The following is a 9,905-nucleotide window of genomic DNA, read 5'->3' as shown; positions in this document are numbered from 1 at the left end:
GAATCAGTGTGCATAGAGAGAAAAGAGAAGAAAGGATAATAATTTCCCAATGACACACCAAAAGTTTACCTATACCCACACGGGTAAATGTCCAGTCATACAGGTTCTCCCTGAAGTGGGGCTGCTGAAGCCTAAAAGGTTACCACAAGTCTAAGGCACCTTCTGGAGGGGGACCATAAGATAAGAGCAAAAGGGGCCATACAAGTCTGGGATGAAAGGAGAAAAAATTAAAATACAAATCAAGATAATGGCCGCCATTGCCAACCTCCTCACATGTCTCTGACCCACACACCTCCTCCAAGTATCTCGAAATGCCTTGACTCCATGTGTTTGCTCCAAGTCCTTCAAGTCCTGGGTGCAAATTGAAAGCTCAGAAGCAAGGAGAGCCTTCTCCACATGTGTCTATTGTTTATCTTTCTCTAAGTGCTTCCACCAAGCATTCTCTTGCCAAGTGTTCTATAGAGTTACTTGGCATTCAGCTCTACCCCTCATTAGGTGGAACAGATATGGAACCTCTTTTTTTATGGAGTTATCTCTGTAAAAAAGCTCGAAAGAGTCTAAATATTTTTACTGTGGCTATTTGGAGTTAAATAAGGGAATTAGAAGTTGTGTCCCTCATCACAATACGATGTAGAATGGTGCCTCTCAAGTACTCTGATCTCTACTGAGACCCTGGGAGAAGATTATTCTTCAGGATCATAACGCACTGTTGCCAGAAGCAGAGCAGTAAATTGGAAGTCTAGGGTTACCCAGAGAATCTGTATTTTCACCCTAGCTCCTAGTTGATGTTGAATGCAGATCCGGGCTTGTGGGTCATTCTTTGAGTATGAAGGTGTTGGTCCAATGTGAGAGTCAGCTATGGGTATTTTGAGGCCTTCTCTCATAAGGACCTTCCTGCCCTTCTTTGGTCTGAAACAGAAGTAATAGCCAGGGCTTATGACTTATGTTTGAAATGACAGGTGATCTGGGGGACTCAACTCTATGTGAGGCATCTGATGCCATCTTTTGGTAGATTGTGTTAAAATTAAGTGGAATTATTGGACACCCTCTTGATGTCTGGGAATTTCTAGTTTGAGGTATGTAAGGACCCCTCCAATACTGGAATAGGGGACTCCAAAAATTACCTCTCTCCCTTCTTGGAGAGAGGCATATCAATTTTCTGGAGATATCAGGAAATGTTCAAATCACAAATGAATTGTTTGGAAGCCCGTACCTCATCAAGACAGGTTCCTTAGTTGTAGATTTGGAGAAAATAGTAACTCAAGGTTAAGATGAGATGCAAAAAGATTAGACTTCTGAAAGGCAGGTCAGTTCATGAGAAGGAGTAAAGTAAACTGGTTCACCTTACTTCTACGTAGGGTTCACCTTCCTTCTAACTTCATCTCCTGGGGACAGAATATCAGCAACTGTATTTCCCTTTCTGTTTGGACCAGTGTCCCACAGGAAAACAATGTGCTCAGAGATGGGAGGAACCATGGAAACAATGCCTAATGAGCAGACAGAGAGCTCTTCAAATATCCCTTCTGCTGTGGTCCCTCAGCACGTGCAACCCTGAGGTGGACATGACATGGTTATTGCCATTGAAGTCTTAATTCTAGGTCAGTGACCAATATTTTGCTCCTTCTTACAGTCCTTTCTGAGAACTGATCTTCTGTTCCATCATCCACCTTCCAAGGAGGATTTTAGACTTAGATAGGGTGACTTTCCTCTCAGAGACCCCATTCAGGTGAGTCTGAGAGTCCGGTAGGTACTTCAAGCAAGTTCAGAGAAAATAGAACTTGATAATTTTGACCCGAGGTCAACTGAGAGCTTAATTTTCCTAGCCTGGAGGCCAGAGATGGTCATGTTTGTTGGTAAGGTTAATAATTAATTTGTAATTACTGTATTACATATATTTTCTTTTTCAAAGGAGCAGTATTACAATTAAGTGATGGTAATGGGAGTCTAGTTGGATGAAATTGAGGAAGGAAGGAGAGACATGAAGTGCCTCAAGTAAAACTGGAACATATTAGAGAAGTTTTGCAGTTAAGGGGAGTAAGAAAATAGAATATTAGATTTAGAGGCTTGTGCAGTGAGCTGAAGACATTTTAAAAAATGTCTTAAAATGTATTTGAGCATGTTCTGTATTTATTAAAAATCCCAGACCCATGGAGGTAAATAGTATATTAATTCTTGAGACATACATTTCACTGTATCATCATTCACTTTGGGTATTTGCCTGAAAAAATGGAATTAATATGCAAAAAGGGGATGCTAACAAGCTTCCTTTGTGATTATTTGATATCAGGAGATGGAGAAGCAATGAAGATTTTTCAGAGGTAGAAAAATAATTAGCTGAATCTCATCACCAATGAGAACCACTCATTTAGTAATAGAAAAAAAATGTGCTAAATTTTCCACATATATTGACTAAATTTGTTGACCTCCTTTAAGGATAGATGCCACTGTCTCCATTATGTCAGTGGGAATATGCAACTAATAAGTTGTAGAACTGAGATTCAAATGTCAGCTTTCTGGTTCCAAAATGTTTGTATTTAAAATCATTTAGAAATATCTTATGCCATTTAATGTTAAAAAATTTCCCTCTGTTGTTTCACACTGCATATTTTCTATTATAAATATTTTTTTCCCTTTGCTTGTTTTTCTAGTGGGATGGTCAGTCAGTAAGATATTTTGCAATTGTAAACATATGACTCAGTTTTTCCTTGGATACATATTTTTTTAGGACTTTATTAGTTATCTGGGTACCCAGGGGGTATGCATTTCTTGGAATGCTGCCAGAAACACTGAGGCCTTTCTCCTTCTCATAATGTCTCAGGGAACTCCTGATCTTATTAGAACTGATTACTCCCATTATGTCCCCCATTTTTTCCTTTGAATTTTTGGAAATTTTTAGGTTTTTTAAACACAGAACTCAAAACAGTCATATTAATGTTTACATGTCATGGGTGGCTCACCACCCAGCACGTGGGCACTGTTCATGCAATTGTTAGTGTACAGATAATTTGATGCTGACAATTTGCCTTGTGTTATTTCTTTCAAAATTATTGTGACTGGTGGTGAAAATGACTCATGGTAGAAACACAACTCCAGGCCACAAACACCACAGTGTGAATCTGTGCGTGTTCCGTGGGGTGTGGACAGTTCTTGGGGAAGCAGTAACTGTGGTCATACAGTTAAATTGCAAGTGCCAGGGTATTAGCTAGCAGCTGGAAATAAAGGATCCCCGTGCAAAATATCTTGGAACACAATAAAGTACAAAGATCAACAGGTAATGAGTGATTACCTGTGACTGGAGGTTTCAGCAGTTTCAGGACGCCAGTGATAGCTCAACTTTACCTGACACCATCTTTTCTTTCTCCTTGCATTTGTTCGTGCCCCTGGACACACTGTTTTCCTGTTGGAATCCATTTAGGTATCTGAACAAGAAGCTTCCTTGGAGTCTTTGTACTGGCTCTTTTCCCTGTAGGGCATGCACTTCCCCAGACTGCCTCCTGCCTCCTGCTTTGCTCTCCTTGAGGTATATGCTGAGATGTCAACTTATCAGATCTTCTTGAACATCTGAAACCCATTCTGATATACTCTGTTTTGTACTAAATTTTTTTTCTGACATAGCACCTGTCATCACCTGATATGGTATATGATTTTTTTTATTTGTCTATAAATATTCTTTCTACATCATGGCTGTGAGTTTTTGTCAGTACCCTATACTTTTTGTCTGGAAGATGGTCAGGACTTAACATATATTCCTTAAATACATGAAAGAATTTATGAGACTTTAAAACACATGAACTCTGGAAAAAGACTGACAGTGGGACAGTAATTATGAACCTTGAAATGTTAGGGGACATTCCTTAAATGATGTCAGATTCATACAAAATTATAATATATGTTTACCCTCAATTGCAAAATATAAATTATACCATTTCACTCTGCTAGCAATGTCTATGTGAAAATTATGTTGTTTTTATCTTTCTAGTCATTAACACCACATGGTGCTAAACAATGATACACGCATTTCAGAATTTCTTCTCCTGGGATTGTCAAAGGAATCAGAACTGCAGCCCCTCATATTTGGCCTTTTCCTCTCCATGTACATGATCACTGTGTTTGGAAACCTGCTCATCATCCTGGCCATCATCTCAGACTCCCACCTCCACACACCCATGTACTTCTTCCTTGCCAATCTGTCCTTTGTAGACATCTGCTTCACCTCCACCACCATCCCCAAGATGCTGCTGAATGTTCAGGTGAAGAGCAAAGTCATAACTTACAAAGGCTGTATCACTCAGATTTATTTTTACACACTCTTTGGAGTTCTGGATGACTTCATCCTATCTGCAATGGCCTATGACCGCTATGTGGCTATCTGCCATCCCTTACACTACTCGGTCATCATGAACCCCCGGCTCTGTGGACTGCTAATTCTGGTGTCCTGGATCATTGGTGTCTTGAATTCCTTGTTACAAAGTTTAATGATACTGCGACTGTCTTTCTGTACAGTCCTTGAAATCCCTCACTTTTTTTGTGAACTCAATCAGATACTCTTGGGTGCCTGTTCGGAAACCTTTCTTAATAATACAATGATGTATTTTGCTACAGTGCTGCTGGGTGGTGGGCCCCTTGCTGGTATCCTCTACTCTTACACTAAGATTGTTTCCTCCATCCATGGAATCTCATCAGCTCAGGGGAAGTATAAAGCATTTTCCACCTGTGCATCTCACCTCTCAGTTGTCTCCTTATTTTATTTTACAATCCTAGGAGTTTCTCTTAGCTCTGCTGTTCCCAATAGCTCCCAATCAAGTGCAATAGCCTCGGTGTTGTACACGGTGGTCACACCCATGCTCAACCCCTTCATCTATAGTCTGAGAAATAAGGACATTAAAAGGGCTCTGAGAAGACTGGTGGGGTGATAGCTGCAAAAACCCCTTTTACACTAGATCTGACGAAGTGCCTCTGATTACAGGAACCAGAAATTGTTAGTCTTTGATTTGATTGTGAAGTAGAATCAGTTCTTTCTATTTATTTCCTGTAATTTGCATTTCATTGACCTCAACTTCTCTGTATAATTTAAGTAACTCACTTCATTATGCTTTCTGCTCTGACATACACAATTTTTGCCTTTGTTCATTTTCCTGCCTTTCAGTGGAATATCAGAAACCACAGTTTTTACTTTGGTCTGTCATTCTTTTCCATTTTAACACTTTATGGCTAATATAGACTTTGATGTGTAGAAATAGATACATTGATCTAACACATCTAGATAACAGATGTGTATATAGAGAAGTGTATGTACAAAGAGAGGACTAGAGATAGACATGCCTACCTAATGCATCTAACAGATATGTAACACACGTGTGTACATATATATATATATATATATGCACACAAATCTTCTTATTTTAAAGTCAGTAGCCTTATTTGATCTTCTACCTTAATATTCCTTATTACAAACAACAAATTCAAAGTTATTAGATATTAAGAAGTGGACATCTTTTGGAGGGTCTTACTATCACACAAGAGCCCTTAAAAGAAAGAATTCTTTTTGAAAGTATGTTGTTGATAGTATTTAAAGGGTTTCTACATAAAATAATGAAACACAGATTTTATAACAGCCTCTGGAATGAGTGAACACACTATTCTTTCAAAATGACATGCAAAGACAATTTTGGTTCAAAGACTTACTACTACCTATACCTGACTCAACACAGGACCAGTCTTTTGAATAGTCCTCACACCAAGACCTGCAGCATCAGCATCACCCAAGAGCTTGTTAAAATTGCAGAATCTCTAAACTCAATTTATAATATAAATATAAAATTCCTAATTGGACTAGCTAAATTGTTGTGAATCCAAGAATTGTGATGCTTTAGATTTTACAATAAAAGAACACAGTTCTCCTCACTTATTTTGAAAAGGAGAAATGCAATTTTCTGGAGATATAATAGTGGAACCCCCACCACGAGTCAATTTAAGAATTGAAGGGATCTAGTTCTGACAAGATATTCAACCTCAGTGTTTGGAAAAAAATTTAACTCAGTATTTAACTCAGTATGGGTGGTTCAACCTTTGGAAGGTAGGTAAGAGCACAAAGAATGATTAGTTCAAAATCTGGATTCACTTCCCTTTAATCTCTTAGGATCAGAGAATCATTAGTAGACGGTTTCATTCTTTTTGCATTACATCCATAGGGAAATCATGTGCTTAGAGGCTGGAGTAACAGGAAAATGTGCCTAATGAGATAGAGTGACTGGAGTTACCTTTGCTTGTAGTCCCTCAGCTTATCCGACATCGTTGACATGTTATCACTTCTGACTCCTAAATCTGACTTGTGAAAAGATGTTTCACTCTTTCCTGTTATCTCGTGTGAGAACAGAGTTTGAGTATCGTGATGTAGTGAGCAATTCAGACCCCCACATAGAGACCTTCCTCTCAGAGACCTCAAGACTCCATCAATTCGGCGAGTCTGAGAGCCTGGAAGGTACTTTAGGATATGTATGGAGAACTTGGAACCTGTCACCCGAGAGCCGAACTTACCTAGCACAGAGACAAGAGTCCCTGTTCATTTGTTTAATCAATTTAAAATCAATTCATTTAATGTGTTAATACAAATGTGTATCTTTGACTTAGAAATACAAGTATAAGTGTTGATAATTAAGTGTTGGGAATGGAAGTCCAGTTGGATTACATTGTAAATTAGAAGGAAGAAAAAGAGGATTCCAGTAAAATTAGAACATAGCTGAGAGCTTTTGCTGTTTGGGGGAATGAGAATATAGAATATTGGGTATGAAAGAGTGTGCAGTGAAGTGAGAGGTTTTTTTTGAAAATTTTGAAGATGGAGTGTTTTGTATTTACTAAAAAGGTCCAAACTGATGGATATAGATGTTACCTTGTAAAGGCAATGCACGAGGCTTACATTTCATATTATCTTCTCTCACATTGAGTATTCACATGCAAAATTTTAAAAATAAATCTAAAGAGAAATTCTAAAGAGTTTTATTTTGTAATGATTAAATTTCTGATTAGGCTGCATATATTTTGGCTTGCTGGCATTTTACATTATTGTACTTTGCTATGAAAGTCTTCTGCATAATTTATATACTGGTGTCTAAATTATCTTATTTTACATTCTGTACTTTAAAAAATTGGAATTTTTCTACCTATTTATTGTTTGGCATTTAAATCTTTTATACATCTATAGATCTATTTGGGAGTTATTTATTTATTTGTTTGTTTGTTTGTTTGTTTATTTATTTATTTATTTATACAAGCACTGGGTACAGTCAGAAGCACGGGAAGGGTGAGAGAATTCACCAGAGCCAGAGTGGGGAACAGAACAGGCAGACTGATGAAATACACTGTTGAGGGGAGCAGCAGGCATGGCAGGAGAGGTCTGTCATGCCATGTGGGACCCTCGCTGGCGGCCGGGGATAGAACCGGCGCTGCAGAGGCTGTGGGCAACTTTGCAACCCATCGCTCAATCACTGTGCCACCACGGGAGGCCCTATTTGGGGGTAATTTATAACCTTAGATTGATCAGTCAGATCAATTGGTCACATTATGCCCACCCAATACACTTAAAATGTAGATAGTTCTGCAACTGTGGTATCAATAAAATCCTTTTACACATATTGTGCTCTTATTTCATATCTGTTTTTCCTAATTGCTACCCTTTTGCCTTATGTGATTAGATTTGCTTTTGAAAAGAACAATCACATTCTTTTGCCTTCAACTAATGAACTTCTCTGTCTTCTTTAGCACAATGGAGGCCACTTACATCTTACCAGGAAGAAAATAAAACTTTTGATATTGCTTCTTCCTCCCTTGCTTTTCAAAAATGCATATTTTTTTCATTGCATGATATTTTCTAATTTATTATTATATATTTTACCACTCATGCTCATACCCCATTTATCTCACTTTGCAATCTCCTCCACCCTCTCCCCTGTTCCCTCTGGTAAATATTATCCTCTTTTATGCTGAGTTTAAAGTTTTATTTCTTCTATTGCTTGTATTTTTTTTTTTTTTTTTGGTATTTATTGTCCACAGATGAGTGAATCCAGGCAATCCTGTCTTTCATTTTTTGGCTGATTTCACTAAATATAATCACCTCAAGGCCCATCTGTTGCATTGACAACACTACATTGACAAAAAAACAGGAGTCGTGGAGCAGGCTGTACAGTGCAGTATGCTGCTGAAAGAGCAAGATCTTGGCCTTTTTATTGACAGAATAATCATACAGCATCAATTACATGGGGTAGGAGAACAAAGAGTCATCTGAAACTGAAAATGTTCTTATGTCATCTAAGACTTCTAGGGAAGGTGAGTCTGCTGACCAGGTGTTTTATCTACTTGATGACCCGGTGTTGTAATGGAAACCACAGCCCAGGTCCCCAGCCATGGTTCCAGTCTTATCAATAAGGTGTCCTGCTGATCAGTCTCTGGGATGCAAAGTCACAAATTGGTCAGTGGCCTCCTGGGCTTTCTCAGTTATACCTCATGATGTATACTCATTGTCCTAGGGTAATCAGATGTCCTGCTCTTGTTTAATTGGAAAGGACCCTTGTAGGGTCTGGTATCCTACATTCTTTTAGGTCATATAACTGATTGACTGGGTTGTTCTGACCTTGCATTGGAGGATAGAACTGCATGTAACCAAAATGATGGCCAAACAGGCCATTTAAGTTTAGCAGACCCACATCCATCCAGTTTGTCCCAAATGCAACTTTTTCATCTTCATTCACAGCTGTGTAATATTCCATTGGATATATGCTCAAAGTTTCTCTATTCATTCATCTGTTGAAAGGCACTTGGGCTGGTTCCATGATCTGGCAATTGTAAATAGTGCTGCTATGTACAAAGGTGCGGATAGATATTTTCATGTCAAATTTTTCACATTATTTGGATAGGCAACTAATAGCAGTATTGCTGGGTGAAATGGGATTTCCATTTTTATTTTCTTGAGACATCTCCCTAACATTTTCCACAGGTGCTGTACCAGTTTGCACTCCCACCAACAGTGAATGAGAGTTTCTTTTTCACCACAACCTTACCAATACTTGTTAATTCCATTGTCTTTTATATAAGCCATTCTCACAGGAGTGAGGTGGTATCTCAGTATGGTTTTAATTTACATTTCTCTTATAATAAGTGAAATTGCAAATTTTTTCATATGCCTATAGGCCATTCAAATTTCTTCTTTAAAGAAGTATCTATTGAGATCTTTTGCTTACTTTTAAATTGGGTCATTTGTTTCTTTGTTGTTGGATTGTAACCCTGTATCAGATGTATGGTAAGAGAACATTTTTTTCCCATTCTGCAGGTTGCCTTTTTGCTTTTGTGATGGTTTCTTTTGAGGTGTAAAATCTTTTAAGTTTGATATTGTCCCAATTATTTATTTTTGCTTTTGTTTCCCTTGCTATTGGGGTTATAGTCCCAAATACATCTTTGTGGTATATGCCTGTAGTGTGTCCCCTATATTTTCTTTTAAGTACTTTATGGTTTCAGTTCTTCTGTCCAAATCTTTAACCCATTTTGACTGAATTTTTAATGTTTGGTGTTAAATATGAATCTTGCTTTTTTTTTTTTTTTTGCATGTGGCTATCCATTTTTCCAGCACCATTTATTAAAAAGGTTACCTTTTCCCCATTGTGTGGTCTTAATTCCTTTGTTGAAAATTAGCTGTCCAAGACCTCTCTGGTGGCTCAGGGATTAAAGTCTCAGCACTATCATTCTATCACCAGCCACTGAGGCATGATTTCAATCCCTGGCCAGGGAGCTAACCCACATGTACAGCAGATCTCTCTTGTCTCAACCACTGCTCTCCTTAGTGGTGTATTTCTGTAGATCCACCTGTTTTCCCCCCACTCTGTCTCTGGTGACTCCTCTCACCTCCTGCACCTCTG

General features: G+C 38.3%; 1 protein-coding gene across 1 annotated transcript; it reads left to right on the top strand.

The window, feature by feature from the left end:
* Nucleotides 1-3,992: 3,992 nt before the first annotated feature.
* LOC311182667 (olfactory receptor-like protein OLF4) lies at nt 3,993-4,913 on the top strand (the record flags this gene model as incomplete). Its single annotated transcript, XM_084251622.1, has 1 exon — nt 3,993-4,913. One exon carries the CDS (start codon nt 3,993-3,995, stop codon nt 4,911-4,913), a length of 921 nt encoding a protein of 306 aa, XP_084107748.1.
* Nucleotides 4,914-9,905: the final 4,992 nt, after the last annotated feature.

This window comes from Talpa europaea (genome assembly GCF_964194135.1).
Source record: "Talpa europaea genome assembly, chromosome: 12".
Taxonomy (NCBI): domain Eukaryota; kingdom Metazoa; phylum Chordata; class Mammalia; order Eulipotyphla; family Talpidae; genus Talpa; species Talpa europaea.
Note: the sequence above shows the minus strand (reverse complement) of the source record. Positions and strands in the feature narration are given on the sequence as shown.